General features: G+C 44.3%; 1 protein-coding gene across 1 annotated transcript in view; it reads right to left on the bottom strand.

The window, feature by feature from the left end:
- Nucleotides 1–14,532: 14,532 nt before the first annotated feature.
- Nucleotides 14,533–16,978, bottom strand: part of ATP10A (ATPase phospholipid transporting 10A (putative)) — a 110,082-nt gene continuing 107,636 nt past the window's right edge. Inside the window, exons 20-21 of the mRNA XM_059839447.1 lie at nucleotides 16,520–16,707; nucleotides 14,533–15,833 (exon numbers count right to left, since the gene is read on the bottom strand). Of these exons, the coding sequence (XP_059695430.1) occupies nucleotides 15,128–15,833; nucleotides 16,520–16,707 (894 nt within the window). The 3' untranslated portion in view covers nucleotides 14,533–15,127. The remainder of the gene's footprint in view (nucleotides 15,834–16,519; nucleotides 16,708–16,978) is intronic.

Raw genomic sequence — 16,978 nt, 5'->3', positions numbered from 1 at the left:
AAAAAGGATAAAACCCTGATTTATTTCTTTTCTGTACACCTGCACGCAAGAGGGTGCAGAATATCCTTCCATGGTGATGCAAGTGCACAGGTTGCCAGATAATTTGAAGGCTGGATAATAACTGCCTAACAGCATTTTTTAAGGAAAGTGCATATGTTTCTCAATGCCTGCTAACAAGCTGTAGAGGAGTAGCATGGAAATCGGCATCCCCCTGCCCCCGCTGAGCCTAGAAAATGCTATTTAGAGCAGTTTGTTTTCATTTTAGTGGAGAGATTTGCTTTAAAAGCTTGTGCTCTCTATAGTATTATGCAACATATGCCCTGAAAGGCATGTTATTTAATCTGTTTTCTTGTTTGTGTTCTATTTAATGCTAAAGGGGGAAAAGGGAATACAGAGGTTTTCTGCTGTCCTCACCTCAGCAGCTTTTTGAGCAGGGTTGAGATGCAAAAGCAAGTTCTGCTCCAGGAAATATGGCATGGATGCATTTTGAACAAGCAGGAAAGAAACCTGAAGGTGTGGAGCCAATCTCTGCCCAGCCCTGCATGCAGGAGTGCAGATTGTGCTGCTGGTTAATGTAAACAACACAGGGGTTGTGTGGTTTGGCATTGCACAGGCACTGCAGCCATCTCAGGGCATGGCAGCCACCTCAGGGCAGCTGCTCTGTGGTACCACTGATAGCAGCAGCACAGGTTCAGCTCTGCCTCCTCACATCTCAGTGATGGCCTCAGTCCAAAACTTCAACCAGAAACTGGTGAAACTTGGAAAAAAAATCTGCTTTTTTAGCACAAGGAAAAGTGCAGGATTACTTCTGTTACTAACTTCAGAATTAATGGCCCTGTCTGTACTATTTCATGAAGAGAAACCCAGGACAATTCCTGCCATGAATTCCTGTACATTTTGGGGCAGTGAGGTGCTGCTCCAGAGAAAGCAGAGTTTTGTTTCTTGGTTAAGCTGCAGGATTTCTGCCTGGTGTTTGGTTTCTGGCCTCATCCTGCACTTCTCTCACGGACTGAACTGAAATAGTGACATTCTCAGAGGGCTCTGGGGAGCACCCTCAGCCCTGTGCTCAGACACAGCTGCTGAAACATCCCCAGGGTGGTGTTCTGGGGCTTAAAAACCTCTCAGTAAGGGCAGCTCCATTTCCCCACCTTTTGCTAGCAAGAAGAAAGTGATTCCTAGGAAAGAAAATACGTTAAAGCCCTGTTGGAGATATTTTCCCAAGGAGAGATTGGGAGGGCATGGGGTTGAGGGAAGGTGAAAAGGGAAAATACTGAATTCAGTTTCTGGACAAGTATTATACAGAAAAATTCTTATGCCACTATTGGTCTCCAAACCTTCAGGGCAGGAGCAGCATGGGTGAAGCCCAGAGATCCAGCAAGTTTCTCACCAGTGGCCATAACTTCCTGCAAGAGCAGTATTTCTTGCTGGTCACTGCAGGACTTCCCCTCAGGTGTGGAACAGACACCCTCCCAGGTTTCCTCATGCAGGTCATGCTTTTGCACTCCACAGCCTGGTGCATCCCCTGCCCTTACAGCAGCCCTGACACTCAGGGGGTGTAGATTTTTTTTTAAATTTTTTTTTTTTTTAGGTATTTCATGTTCAGGAGAAGGGCAGGAATTTTCAGCCTGGATGTGGGAGTCTTGGCACCCTGTATTTTGCATCTGCCCAGGGTGGGCTCAGACCCTGATCATTCCCCAGGAAGGAAATCTTTGCTGAGTTCTCTTTAACGCTGTGAAGCTCCTCTGATGTTATGGCCCATGGTGGCTTTGCAGCCTCACTCCCACAGTCCTGGTCCAAGCACATGTCACCCTCCTAGAAAGCAGAATTTTTTGCTGTACTGTCACAGCCATTCCTTAAAAAAAAAAAAAAAAGAAAAAAAAAGAAAGAAAAAAAGAAGCAGCAAAATGCAGGGTTTCCCACAGACTTCCTCAGTTGCATGATGCAGTTGTGATCTAAATACCCCAGGCAGCATTTTCAGAGCACACAGCTAATAAAGGGGTTTTTTTTGGCACAAAGGATCTTTTTCAGTCAGTAGCTGAAGGAAATAGGACAAACCTGGGCATAAGGAGGGGCAGTGCTTCAGCTCAAGCCCCCTAAATCCCTTATCTTTTGTCAGATGACCTGACTGCCAGAAGTGACCATACTTTGAAAAACCCTTCTTGTCAAAATTTCTGATAGCAAAATCCCTCTTTAACCTACCCTGAATCAGGCCCTGCTGGCCTTTTTTATGCTGCCAGGGTATCCCCAGCAGTGACACTGCCCAGGAGGATGACAGGCTCATAAGAGTAATGGCAGCTTTGGTGAGGGAATGCAAAAATGGTCCTAGATTTTGTTATATGCAGAGTGCTGCCCAGAAGGGCGGGGATTTTCTCATGGAGCAAGGCTCAGACTGTAGCTTCCTACAGTGAGAGGAGGGAATGAAACAGGGCTCTCATTTTTTAAGAGCATGAGGAAGGATCTCACTCCTCAGGCAGAAGTTTTCCTTCAATGACCAAATATGAATACAGGCCACCCAAAAAAAAAAAAATAGGAAAAACAAGGGAGTGGCCAGACTTAAAAGTAGGATTTGGGGTGGGATGCTTTGTAGCCATGCACTGCCGTGTTTTGGGTTCTGGATCTACCACAAGGGAGTGTTGTGGCCAGTAACTCTAGAGGTACCTCAGTCAGAAAAATCATAACTTAAAAAATACACAGAAATCAGCTGGCACCTTCCTAAATCAGTGCAGCTTACAGCAAAGGAAAGAAAAAGTACCCAATTTATTTTCTTTTGGATATTTTTAAAGGAAACAAGCATTTGAAAAAGCTGATGGTATTTTACTGAGTAGATGAATAAATGTGTGGTGGGCTGATCCTGACTGGATACCAGGTACCCACCAAAGCTGCTCTATCACTCCTCCTCTGCTGAACACAGGGGAGAAAAACATAAAAAACAGATTGTGGGTCAGACAGATTGTGGGTCAGGATAAGGGTAGGGAGAAATCACTCACCAGTTACCATCACAAGCAAAACAGACTCAGCTTGAGGAAATTAGTTTAGTTTATAATAATTTATTATCAGCCTAGTAAGAATAGGGTAATGAAGAACAAACCCAAATTTTAAAACAGCTTCCCCTCACCTCTTTCTTCTTCCCAGGCTCAACCTCAGTATTTCATGAGCTTCTCCAGCACAAGTCCCACTGTCACCAATGGGCTCAGCCTTGGACAGCAGCAGATCTTTACTGGAGCTGGATGGCACTGACCTCACTGGACACAAATGAAGTGCCTGGCACTTTCTCACAGAAGCCACCCCTGCAGTCCCCCACTGGCAAAACCTTACCATGCAAAACCCAATATAAAATTAAAAAGAAACCTGACATTTCTAGACAAGCCCAAATAAATCAATTAATTTGAGAGAAAGCAAATAAAATGCTGGTAGTTTAATAATAAAAAAAATCATACAAATTTTTATGTGTTGTGGAAAAAAATTCTAGTATGTCCCCAAGTCAAGGTATCTTGTGTAGTAACAGGAAAAAAAAGGATCAAGCTTTTCCCAGCTAACTATAGCTTCATTGTTCAATCAATGTGGCTTCTCAGGTTGGTGGGAAGAGATGGATGATTGTGAACAGGGGTGTAAAGAGAGGAGGGGTGTGTGTGTGTGTGTGTGTGTGTGTGTCCCCACAGATGCAGAGGCTGGATGCTGAGCATAAAAACACCACTTTTATGGTAGTCTCAGTCTGTGTGTCTAGTTTAGCCTTTATTGCCTTTTTTAGTTGTGCCACATCCCAAGTTGACAATCAATGGAAGGTGCTGCTTTGGTATCAAGCTTGTTACCTTCTTGGAGAAAGCACATGTGGAACAAACAAGAAGGGGTTGCTGTTGTTGCTGTTGGGTGCTTCCCAAAGGAGAATTTCTGTCTGCAAAGGTGGTTGGGACTTTTTGGCCATGAGATGGGAGATGGCATGAGACTCAGGAAGCTGCTCTGTGCCTGCTGGGTTTCATTTCATGGTTTGAGTGGGAATCATCAGTCAGTTTCCTCCTGGTCCAGTGGCTGAAGCCAGCAGGGAGCCTCCATCCTGGTGCTCTGACAGATGATCAGTTCAGTCTATAATTCTTACACAGGCCTTGAGGAAATTTGCTCTGGCCTGCAAATACAAGATGCAGCCTTGCTGGGTGCCAAAATGAGATGCCAAGTTGTGCTGCCCTTTCCACTGAGATGAGAAATATGCCTGGGACATGAATACATTCATCTTGGGCTGTCTGCACCCCTTCAGGGTTTTGTACAAGGGAGTGAGCCTGGCATCTGTGCTCAGAGGGGGCTCAAACAGGCCTGAGTGCCCAGCTCCTCTGCACCTGCACTGGGCTTTTATCCACACATCAGGAAGTTACACAGGAATGATGGCAGCTGCCTCTGCAGGGGTGGCATCCTGTCCCTGCCAGTAGCCTGGAGAGCCCATGGCAGCATCTGTGGCACAAACACATCTTGTCCTCCAGCAGGTTCTGCTGCGTCCTGTGGCACCCCACAGCATCCTGCAGCATCCTGCTGAATCCCATCATGTCTGTAGACAGCCTGCTGCCCTGTCACTGCAGCAGGATTCATTTCCTCTTTCTGGCTGTGCTGGTGCAGGGGAAAGGCGCTGCCTTCCCAACAGCCCTCCCTGGCTTGTGCAGAGATGGCAGCCAAAAGTGAGTGGAGTGGTTTATTGTTTATTCACTTGTGGCTTTTGACTGAATGTAGGTACTGGGGTAATTGAGTGCAGGGAGATGGCTCACTTGGGCAGTGTATAAATGTGCCTCCTCTTTGGTTACAAAGGACTGCAGAGAGGAATGCTGAGTGCCAAGATTTATGGTGCCACAGGTTTATCAAGGAGATGAAAAGAGAGAAAACACCTTACTAAAACTCAGCAGCATCATAGCATCTTTCTTCTTTTTTAATGATGGGGGGGGGAAATAAATCTCCCCACTATTTCTGTTTTTCTTCTGGCTTTTGTGTTATTTCTTTATTGGGTCTAAAGCCTGTCTGCTTGCCCTGCACTGCCAAGGATAAGCTCTAGAACATAGCAGCCCTGCATAGGAAACTCTGAGTGACTGGCGTGGGGCAGCAGACAAGCCTGCCTTTGTGTGCTGGTTTGTTTTGGAGGTTTGTCACAGCCTGACACAGACAGGCACTGGCTGTGCCCAGGCACCACCCAGCCCCTGGGTGTGCCCCGTGCACAGCCCAGGGACCCTCGGGACCCTCGGGCTGGGGACAGCTCTCCCAGAAAGCCGCACCCTTAAAATGGGGGTGGGGGGGGTACAAAAGTAACAATTAGGTACAGGATGAGTTTGCAGTGTGTGCTATTTTGGGAAGCTCAATTTTCAATGTAGTCTGGTCTTTTTCCAGGTTAACAGCGGTGTGAAAATATCCCGACCTTTTAAATAGCCTTCACAAACCTGGCTCAGACAGGTCTCTTAAGGATAAGTCTCCCTTAAATCTGAAGCAAACTCAATTAATATTACAGATTTTAGTTAACACTTTCTTTTTTGACTTTGTAAGTAGCAAAATGTGGTTTTCCTGCTTGGAGACCCTTGAAGCTGAGCTGTTGTCTCAAGACACCTAGTTACAGGTTTAAAATCTCCACATTGCTTTCAAATAAATATAGAGAATAAATACACAGGGTTTTTTTTTTGTTGTTGTTTTTTTGTGAACTTTTTTTCTCTCCCTCTATGCAGAAGCACTTTCTCTTTGAAGATAACAAGTGGCTGGAAATGAAAGGCAGGAGTGGGAATAGAAGGATACAAGGGCTTTTTGGACTTCAAGCAGGTGATTAAAAACAAAAGGCCACAGTGTGGTAATACAGTCACTTATATTTCTTGGGGTTTTTTTTTCCTGCTCCAAACAAACACCAGACAAAGAAAATGTAAATTGCTTCTCTCTTCAGACAACACTGAATTACCTCTAAGTAGTGTTCAAAAGTCTATTATTTAAACATGATGAAGCCTGCATGTTTCCTTCTGCTTTCTTTGAAAAATGAAAGTGTTCTCCTCTTCAAAACACAGCAGTGGGCTGTGGCAGCTCCTGAGCACAGTTACCCCTGGCCTGGCCCAGCCAGAGACAGTGACCTCCAGACTGTGCTGGAGGTGCCAGCTGTGGGCCCATCCTTGAGGATGGACGAGGATGATGAGCTGAAGAGCTGTCCCTGGCACAGAGCTGCCAGGCAGGAGAAATTCCACACTCAGAGCAGTGCTGGAGAAGAGAAGGGGATGGGATGAATCCTATTAAAATTTTAAGCAGGTTTTCTCTGCAGATTCCACAGAATGGAAAATACTGGTGGAGCACCTGTACCTGTAAAATTGTTCACTGGTAAAGCATCTCCTGGTGCACACAGATTTAAGACTTGTGTCCCAGAGCTGTCCCTTGTCAGCTGCCCTTCCCAAAAATAGGATATTTTGTATTTTATTTTTCTAAAGGGCCCCCAGGACAAAGAGCAAACCCTGGCAGGAGTACATGGGATGAAATGGTGGTAATGCTATGTGGAGAAGTAAAATTGGCAGGAGCAGGATCCCAGTGAATGTTTATATCAGACCAGGATGAGAACAGGGAGCTGTGGGAGGAGAATGGTCCATGGGTGCTTGTTTGGAAATGTATTTGGATATGGCTTTCCTCTGCTTCTGTTGCTGCCTCTAGAGAGGAATGTGTGGGGTGCTCCATGCAATGAAGAAGGCGCAGGTTTGCCAGGGGCTGGGAGAGGGCTGAGACAGTCCCCCACTCTTACTGTGACCTCTTCCTGAGGACAGATAGGGGCAGAGGTATCCACTGAGACCTCTCAGCATTTGCTGTGTCCCCAAAACCTCATGACAGGAGTCACTGCTCGACTTCAGTCCCGGATGAGCCGGAGCCATCTGGCAAGAGGGTGGTGGCTGGTGGGCTACAACAGCAGCCAACTGAACGCACTGAAACCACTTGGGGTATTTTTGGAAAAGCTGACATCTTTCTTTCTCTCTTTAGCACTGAATAATCCAAGAGCCTGGCGTCCTTGCGCTGTGGGCCTTGCTGAAAGCAGCACTCAATGGACAGGAAATGCTGCCACCTGTTTTTGGTGGTTGCAGAGACCACCAGTGCATTTGGATCTAATGAATTAATTCACTCTTGATCTTCAAAACTCAGAAAACTTCAGATGAACTGCAGGTCTTGGTACCTTATACTGACAGGTAATTTCCATGGGTCCCCAGGGGAGAGGAATCTTTGCCTGTAATGCCTCCCATGATGTCATCATTTGCCCTCAGTTTCCAGATGATGCCAACTCAAACTTTCTATTTCCATCACTTTACAAAGAGCTTTTAGCTGTAATGGTTTTGTTGAGTTCTTGAGTGTTAAGCAAAACAATCCAGCAATGAAGTTAATTGTGTCTGCAAAATGACAGGGATCTTACAAACTGCAAACACCCAGCCCACTCGGGATAAAAATGGTTCATGCAGCTCTAACAGTACACACGGTTGATTGAGAGTTTGTTGGTAATTTGAGTTTTTTGTAAATATAACCCCCACATTTTCATCAGCAATTTGATTTAAAAAAAAAAAAAAAAAAAAAGGAAGAGCTTTGCATTTTCAGGATTTTAAAGTGAAAAGCTCAATATCCCCCTTCTTGGTCTCAAGTTTTCCAGCATTTGCATGTAAAGAATAGGATAAGAAGCAGCATCAGGCCCTTCAGTGGGCAGTTGTGGGGGGTGTGAAGGACGTGTCAGCCAAAATGCCATCTAAACAAGAGGCATGTCTGCTGTTTTCATTAGCGAGTTTCTGCTTTGTTTCTAGGCGTGCTGAGGGTGAGCACTATCTCTGCTGTGGTTTGGGTTTCTGAAAGTCCAAGTAGATTTTTGTGGGCATTGTGTTTTGGGAAGGAAAGTGAGGAAGGGTGAAAAGGTAGGAATTGTATTCAAGCAAGTCTGGCTGCAGGGATAATTCAGTGCCTTCATGCATGTAAAATGGGTGGTCCAGGAATAAACTGGAGACTTAAAAATGTGCAGCTTTTGGGAAATGTGATGAACAAGCACCAGCAATATACCATGGGGAATTTTGTGCCAGGAAATGCTAACTTTAGCTACAGTAGTGCTGTGTTTAGGGGTTGTGGGGCCAGAGTGAGAGGCCCCTTGGTCCAGCTCTGAATCAACACTGCCTCTGGAAACCGGCACCCTGTCCTGGCTAGGGGAACTGCCCAGATAATGAAGAGGAATTTAGGTCCCAGCATGTCTCCCTACGGAGGGAATGGGCACTCCACCTGGTTTGAGCAGCTTTTATTGGCCTTGGCCAGCTCTTCACTGACACTTTTCCAAGTCTCTCAGAAGGCTCTTTCAAGCATTTTGTGTTCACTAACAGACTGTTTCCATGCGTTGTGTATTTCCATCCTGCAAAAGCCATGAGCAAGCTAAATGCTGATGCCTTTAACCTGCTTTTCGGAAGGTTCTTGTTTAGTTGTACCTTGCACAAGGCCACATCACAGACAGGCACTATGCAAGATGAGCTGATGAAGCAGGACTTTGAGAGCTGACCCAACTAAAGTCCTTCCAGCAGCAGAGCTGGCTGCAGGACCCGTCTGTCTTTGCCCACCCTGGCGAGGATATGCTAAATCTCATCTTGGAAGGATTTATGTAGCACTGCACTTCATGTATCAAGGGAGACATTACTGCACAGAGCAAATATCTGTACTTAAAGCCACATGGAAGCTGCTGTTCAAAATAGAGATAATTCCTTGTGCAGCTATATAGAAAAACCTTCCTTAAAAGTTAGTATTTTCTTTCAACTGCTCTTCTTCCATGTAGATAAAGCATGGTCCTCGTGGCACAGCTGCCATTTTCAACAGTGGCTTCTAATTCTAGATTTTGAGATTTAGAGGAGGTCAGGTTACCAGAAAACTGCAGGAAATTTTAAAGCACACAAAGCACCATGATCCCCTTGAGTGTGTGATACACTGCAGGGTTTCACAGCCCAGGACAGCTGGAAAACCCTTGTCTGGATATGGGTGCCCAGAGCCAGAGACATTTGTAAATCTTTACCTGTTGAATACCTCTTAAGCCAGGGCAAAACATTTTGCTGTTGCATCTTTCAGCTGAAGATACCACACAGAGCCTCCTTCCACAGAAAGGACCCTCAGTGAGAGGCACATGGGGTGAAGAATGGAGCTGTTCCTACTGGCAAAGGTGCCTCTCACCCCTGGGGCAGTGACCTCAGTGCAGGTGCTTCAGGGGCCCCTTCAGGAGGGGACTCCCCATAGCATCTCCCATTGCAGGAAGTGCAACCATCCCAGGGGTTTTCCCATGGCCAGGATTCATACTGGACAGTGTGGGAGAGAAACATGGAGGCTTCTCTGCAATGGCCCAGGAGATTCCTCATGGAGCAGGAAGTTTCTCTGCCATATTATCTGTTGCTTCCCTTCCTGGTGACTACCAGGACAATGCAGACAAAGCTGTGGTCTCAGCCTAATGAGCAGTGGAGGGCTGCTTGCCCTGGAAGGGCACCGGGATCCCTTTGCTGGGGCTCCTGCCCCAGTTTTCAACACAGGGAGGAACTGTGGGACCAGTAGTGGGACCTGCCCTGGTGCCTGGCCTGGGAGAGCTCCTGACCAGGGCACAGCCAGCACATTCCTGTTTGCAAAGCAAGTGCTGACCTCCCTGCATCTGAGTCAGCATTAGTTCAGTTCCAACCCCTTATCCATTCTCAGCTGCAAGTAACAAACCAAATTCGCTTGTGGTACAGCTCCAGTAAAATTTAAGCTTAATGGAGTCAAGTCCACCAGCCGGCTGAGAGGGCAATGTGCAGAATCTTTGCAAAGGCAAAAAAAGGCAGCTGGGAAGCTCTGAAGATCCCCTTATCTCCACCAGCCATGGGACTTGTGAATAGCATCCAGCAGTGCCTTTCCTTCCTCACTTTGCTACACCTGCATGCCCCTGCTTCTCATGGTTCCTGCAGTGCCTTTCATCACAGTGCATGGCTTTATCAGCAACATTTACAGAACTTCCATGTGTGCTCCCTTACAAAAGCACATGGCTGTATTTAATGCTGGACTGGAAAATGCCTAAGGCATAGAGCAGTCTGGATCAAGAACCAGCTGCTGCAAAAACATGAGACTTTAAAAAATACATTTATTTAGTTCAAGTTTTGATGCAGTTTTATGTTTATGTTTTATAAATTGTCACTCCCAGATGATTCAAGCACACACAGTTCTGACAGTTTATTTTAAGCTGAACATCTCCATTTACTGAAACCAGTGTTCATGCAGAACCCTTTTATGTGGCAACTTGAACGAGTGAACCTTCTCAAATCCTCCATATCTTGTGTGTGTGTGGACTGGGTAGTCAGTGATGTTTAGGAGGTATAAGCCTGAAGTGGAGCAAAAAGTGAGCATGACACTAGAAAGGTGGCTCAAAGCACAACAAAGCAGTGCTTGTTGATTAAGTGGGTAGAGCCTTCAGGAGATGTACTGGGAGCAAGCACAAACTACTGCCCTGAGCAGTGAATTGGGTGTGAATAAATGATAAGTCAAAGTTCAGTGCAAGGTCATTGAGGAAGTCATGTCATAGAAGCAAGAACAGTCTCTGAGTAATCTGAAAAGGTCTGAGGATATTTTATTCAGGGTGTATGGCTGTGATTTCGCAGCCAGAAAAGGAGGGTGGCAAGCAGATTCATGACTGAGCACACAGAACAGTGATATATAGCTGGAAAAGCCTGGAAAAAACACTGGAAGGTTGTTTTGTTCCTGTTTTGACATTTATATGCCCAGTTCCAGTGCCCTGGCTGTCACTGACATGTTCTATGAAAAATCCTTTCCTTAGGATTTTTCCCTCCTGAGAAGCTGAGAGGCCTCAGGAACAAACTGTAAACAATTCTTATCTGCTGCTGTGGAATGCAACAGGGGGAATCTGTGATTGGTCTCATCTGGTTGTTTCCAATTAATGGCCAATCACAGTCCACGTGTCCAGACTGTCTAGGTCAGAGACAAGCCTTTGTTATTAATTCCTTTTCTATTCTTAGCTTAGCCTTCTGATGAAATCCTTTCTTCTATTCTTTTAGTATAGTTTTAATATATTATCTATCATAAAATAATAAACCAAGCCTTCTGGAACATGGAGTCAACTTTCTTGTCTCTTCCCTCATCCTAAGATCCCTGTCAACAATGCCACATCCTGGCATTTGTGTGAGATATAATTTCTGAGATTAGAGAGCCATGCTGTTAGAACACTCCTGGCTGTTTCCAAAAGATCTTTATACATCCAGAAGGAATTTTGGAAATGGATAAATCACTGAGAAGTTGGTTTACATAAACAAGACTAAGAAGTATGGAACTCTGTGATGCTTAATTCACAACTCTCTTCTTCTTGGTCATTAATTTCATCTGGACTGCTTCAGCCAGCAACATCAAGCAGGCACAGAAGTGCTGGCAGAATTCAGTGCAAATATTTCAAACAGGGTACTGGGGGCTGCTGTTGGTAAAAGACCAAACTTGGGTACTGTTTTAATTGCTTTGTGGAATCTTTTCATAAATAGCTGCATGCTTTTTGTGGATTAACCTCACGCATTTAAAGCTTTGTTTTGCCTGATACAACAACTGCTCAACTGTACCAACAGGAATAACTTTACAAGTTTTTTCTATTTTATTAAAATCCATGTATACAGCTTCAAAAAGCAATTAGTGTTTATTTAGCTAAAATGTTTCAAATATTAATAGCAGCTTCAAAATGTTGACAAGTCCTAAAACCCAGCAAGTAACATGCTTTGATGTGTTTGTCTTCTGGCTGCTGAAGGGAGAACTGATTAAAAATGTAGATAATTAGTTTGCTTAATATTTTCTTTCCAAATGTGAAATGCTTAGGCTTTTTTCCCCTCCAAACTGTGGTTTAAATTACATTTTATTGATATTATTTATTGATGTTGTTTTATAATGTATCTCCCAAAAGAAAATGGAGACAACTTGCTTGCTAACATCCAGCTGACCTGGTTCTTGCCTTCAGGTAACTCTCTGTGCAGGTTTTGCACACGTTGGCCTCAGTGTGGCACATCCTCCTACCCATCTGTAGGCACACCAGCCACTCTGCTGAGGCCTCGGCTCCCTTCAGGTCAGCAGGATCATTTGGTTTATTTAAGATTAAATTAATGCATTTTTGAAGGATTGCTGCCACAATAAGCATATTTTTACTTTGTCTTTTAGTACGAAGGGATTAATTTACACCTTGGGTATTTCAAAATAAATCTCTAAAGATTTTTTAAAAATTTTTATTTTGCAACAAAATAGAGCAGTTCAGAGGCCTGATTCCCAGCTGGGGTAAGTCATCTTGCAGATACTGGAGATGCTATGATGTTACAGCAGCTGAGGATTGAGATCTACAGTTTCCCTAAATATATGATGCAGATGTACAACTCACACCCACAGTGGCAACTTAACACATCTATCTGGCAGTGCATGAGAACCTCTCAGTCCCAAAGGAATCCTTCCATGCCTTACATACAAAAATAATCTTTGAAACACTGAAGGCACAACAACAAAACCAAATCTTGTACTGCAAGGGCATGGCCAGAGAGGAAATTAGGTTCTTTCTGAAAAGAGTATAATGAAATACAGACTTGTGCCAAACCCCAGTGATGCTCCAGCCCTTTCTGCTGCCAGCAAATCCCATGAAGGCCTGTGGGACACCAGCCCTGCTGTGAAAAAGAAGGTGGCTCCTGATGCAGATGAGTCAATAAGCTCAGGAGATACTCACCTGGCTGTTAGGGCTGCTACAGTAACTGAGAGAGGCCACACACCTGCAGCATCCCTGGCAAGCTCCTGCTATGACCCTGTGATACTCTTAGACTGAATTTAACATCCTGCAAACCTATGAACCCTGCCCACCTGGTATCTGACACTGTGTCCTTCTGTGAGATCCTGTTTTACAAGCAGATGAAGGTTTCTAACCAGATGGCAACATTTACACATTTCAAAGTGTCATTTGACTTCTCCTCTGACATTAAAAGACACTGCACCTCCACACAGATGATTTATTTACAATGGCAATCTCTGCAGGATGTGTTGAATACAGCCAGCTAACCTTGCAAAAAGATTACTTGCAAAGTCATCCCAACAGTTTCTATCAAGACCGAGCAGGCTGGTAGATCAAGCAGAGATACCTGAACAGGGGCTGTCTCCCTCAGCTAGAGACCTTAGCAAAGGAGGTTTCTGCAGCTGAGCTGAGTCCTGCAGGCTCCTCACCAGTGAGTGGAGAGTGCTGTGACAGCACAGCATCTGCCCTGCTTCAGAGGGGTGTGCCAAGACCCACACTCCTGGCTCCTGTTGGCACTGACAGGGCAGATGCCTTTGTGGAAACTAAGTGGCCACTCAAACTGCCCCATTTCTATCACAGTTTAGGTAGCAGAAGAGTGCCAGCATGTTTTCAGCCAGTTATAAATGAGTCAATAGGTGTGCTTTCCTCCACTAAACCCATACATATAAACCAATGTTCCTCTTTATCTCAAGGGTAAAAGGAAGAAGTTCAGCTTCATTTTTTTCAAATCAATCATGCTCAAAGCAGTCCACAGGAGGCTGCAATAGCGAGTTCCTTAGTGCCTTTCCCCTGTCCCTAGTCAATTCTAATCCCAAAATGCAGTTTAGTTACATGAGGATGTGTCATGTTTCATGAGGGTAACATATTTACAGGCTGACTGCTCTTATTTACATTGCTTTCATCTCTTCCTTTCATTGGCACTTTACAGTATCATATTATCAATTCAGCCTTTGGGAAAGAGGCCAGTGTATATAAATCTTTGAAAAAAAAAAAGACCCTGAGTGAATTAGCAAGTGACAGATGGTAGGTACTGAGTCTTACCACGCTGAGGCAATCCACATGGCAGGCAGGTTGCCAGGCACAGAGCATGGCACGAACAAGTTGTGGCCTTAGAAAAACTGATGGCAAGCAATAAAAAGTTCATGAAAGCCTGCAATGAGGAAAAGAAGTGCAGCAGATAGTTCACATGTGGTCATGCTGACCAGGTATGAAAGAACCAAGCAGCATTCCAGGCTAAAGCCCCTGGGATCCATCAGCCTGGCACAGGGCAGCTGCACACCCATGTACCACTGGCAGTCTGGGGTTTACAACCACGTGAAGTGGGCTCAGAGATAACCTCAAAAAGCAGTGCAGCTTCCTGCTTTTGGGACTGGACATAGCCTGCTTTGCACCAGGCTCAAATTGCTCTGCTTAGCATGCACCCTCACAGCTGGTCATTCGGCTTCACCACCCCCAAGCACTCGATTTAAGCTGACTGAAACCACAGCACCGGTTTCTCACAAAATTCCACTCTGCCAATCCTTCACCCCACCTGCAATCAGAACAGACCTCTTCAGTAGCAGTGGCTGTGGTAGTGCTCCAGCACCCAAGGTCACAGGCTTCCCAGCACAAACTCTACAGCAGATATGAGGCACAAGTTCTCTGCCACCAAATCCTTCCTTACAAACAAGCAGCAAGCTTTTTGTACAGCAAGATATAAGGCCATGCCCAGCCAAACACCAGCAACTCCAAGGGAAGGGCTGAGTTACAATTAATGCCAGACTGGGAAGTCACTTTGCAATATGGATGGTCATTTATTTATTGTTTTATCATGACACATCAAATGCTATGGCTGCAATATCAGAACATGGTGTCATTTATAAAATATCAGTATTATTAATGTGGTGGTAAGATATTGTTAACATTTACAGAGAGGTGTATAATAATCCAAAGCTTTGCCTCAGTGACAAAATACACTGGCAAGCAGATGATGGATGGAATATAGTGACTCTTTATTACCATGGTTTTTGCTCCTTGATTACTGAATGGCCTATAATGATATCAATAATTGTTGCTGAATCTAATCCTTTGATATATGGTAGATAGATCCTTTGCTTTTACAGTATGTGTCAGAATAAAAGAGAAGCATCTGAAAAATAAAGAAAAGGCATTTCTTTACAAAATGAGATGAAAAAATAAAACAATATAAATGGAACTTTCAAGTGTTTCTTTTTATATTTAAAGCTCTTAATAAACTGTATTTAAACATTCTTAAATAATCATTCTGTACCTTTGATTTTCCGTTTCACCTTTGGAAACAAAATAGAGTAATCTCACTATAAATGTGTGCAAATAGAAAATATATAAATATATTTATGGCCCACGTCATAAAAAGGTGGTCTCAGAATTGTCATTTTTACAACAATCGGTTGGGGTTCCTTTCATTTTGTCCTGCAAGTTATTTGAGCTCTCTTCTTTTAAGCCTTTGAAGTCCACATGCGAAGAAGAGCCAAGCACACACATACTGTCCTGTGCTTCATTTTGTAAACTGCTTGATGACACCTGTAAAACAGTCCCAATGTGACTGAACAGTGGAGTTGATGTGATCCACTTCAACAAACTGAAGTCTGCTTGGTCGACTGCTGAGCTCCATGGGAACGTTGTTCCCAGAGGCAACGACTCCACCTCTGAAGTGCCACACTGAACTTCATGAAACACCACGGACCTTTCCAGACCACTTGCTGATGAGGGGAGCTTGTTTTCCTCATACAACACAGCACCCTGCGGAGAGGCAGCCACAGTCTGATCTGTTTTATGGTCTGCCTTTGTGTCCTGTTGGAAAAGTGACTCCCCTGTTTGAGGAGAGGTTGGCAAAGGAATGCTTTGGTTATCAGCCTTGTAACAATCACTAGCATTTGAGCCAAGGCTTGGGGAGAAGCTGTCTGCAAAGAGTCGTGTCTGACACACTGTCTCCTTCACATTCAACTCGGTGAGAAGCTGGGCACGCGCCTCTGGGGACAGTTTACTCAACTGGCGTCCAAGCTGAAGCTGGGTTGGGAACAGTGTTCCCTGAAGGGTTCTGTACAGGAACCTGCAAGATGACAACAGGTATGTGAGAAAAAAATGAAAGAAGGAAATACCCAATACGTTATTAAGGGAAAACATCCAAAACAAAAGTACAACACAGAAAAATAAGACAGTTCTATGGGCTGTTCCTATGCTCCACACAAGAAAGCTTGCAGATGGACAGCTCTGGATGCTGTGCTAATATTTTGATTAATAACTTAATTAGGCAGCATAATAAATCTGTATCTTTAGCCAGTGATCCACCTTGTGATTACACACAGTCTTTCATCTTTCCTGATGAGGAAAGGCAATAGGGATAAGTCTGCAGACCAAGCTTCCTACATCTACAAATAAGCAAGTATGTTCACAACATAGTAGCAGAATTTGAGTACTCTGCATTTTATGTGAGGATGGACTGGATCCAGAAGCACCACAGAAAATGTGATGGGTAGCAAACCTCTGCATGGCCAGGAGGTTTGACCAGCAATCTACAATTATCCCATTCCTGTGGTCCTTGGCCAGGAGCTGTGGTCTGTTCCTGTGGTCAGGAGCACAGAATAGGTTAGAGAACCTGATTTCAAATAATGAGCTGCTGAAAGAAACTCTGTTAGGCAAAACAAAAGATGGGGAGTGGAAAATGTTCTTGCTCTCCCAATCATATGCATGAAGTGCCTTCACATACAAAAAAAGACACAAGAGAAGATACAATACCTGGGCAGCAATGCAACAACTGGTGATATAACGCAAGTGAAATAGAACATAGGGTCTCCCATCAGCCTTTCCATGGTCCAGTAGGGATTGGATGGAGGATGGCAGACTGGGCAAGAAGCATTGTAAACCAGAGCCACACAGAAAAATAAAATTATACTGAAGATGCAAGATGACCAGTGGAGAAAAGTCTAGAACAAAAACAAAAACAAAAACAAATCAACAACATAAGTATATGATTCTTAGTATTCTGAGAAGTTTGCTGTGACTTAAATTAAAACTTCTTAATTTCTGGAATCAAATCCATGCACAGCAAAGAGTTTAGAGCCTTGTATATTTAAAAATTCTTATAAATACAACACTACAAAGCTGTTTGCAGATCATATTTTAAAACCCTTTCTATGCTTTTTAAAAATGCCTGCTAAAAACAGAATTTGCTGAGGGAAAGGAGCAACCATCTTA

Source organism: Haemorhous mexicanus, chromosome 2 (genome assembly GCF_027477595.1).
Source record: "Haemorhous mexicanus isolate bHaeMex1 chromosome 2, bHaeMex1.pri, whole genome shotgun sequence".
In the NCBI taxonomy this organism is placed as follows: Eukaryota; Metazoa; Chordata; class Aves; order Passeriformes; family Fringillidae; genus Haemorhous; species Haemorhous mexicanus.
The sequence above is the reverse complement of the archived record's forward strand: the minus strand, read 5'-3'. Positions and strand labels throughout refer to the sequence as shown.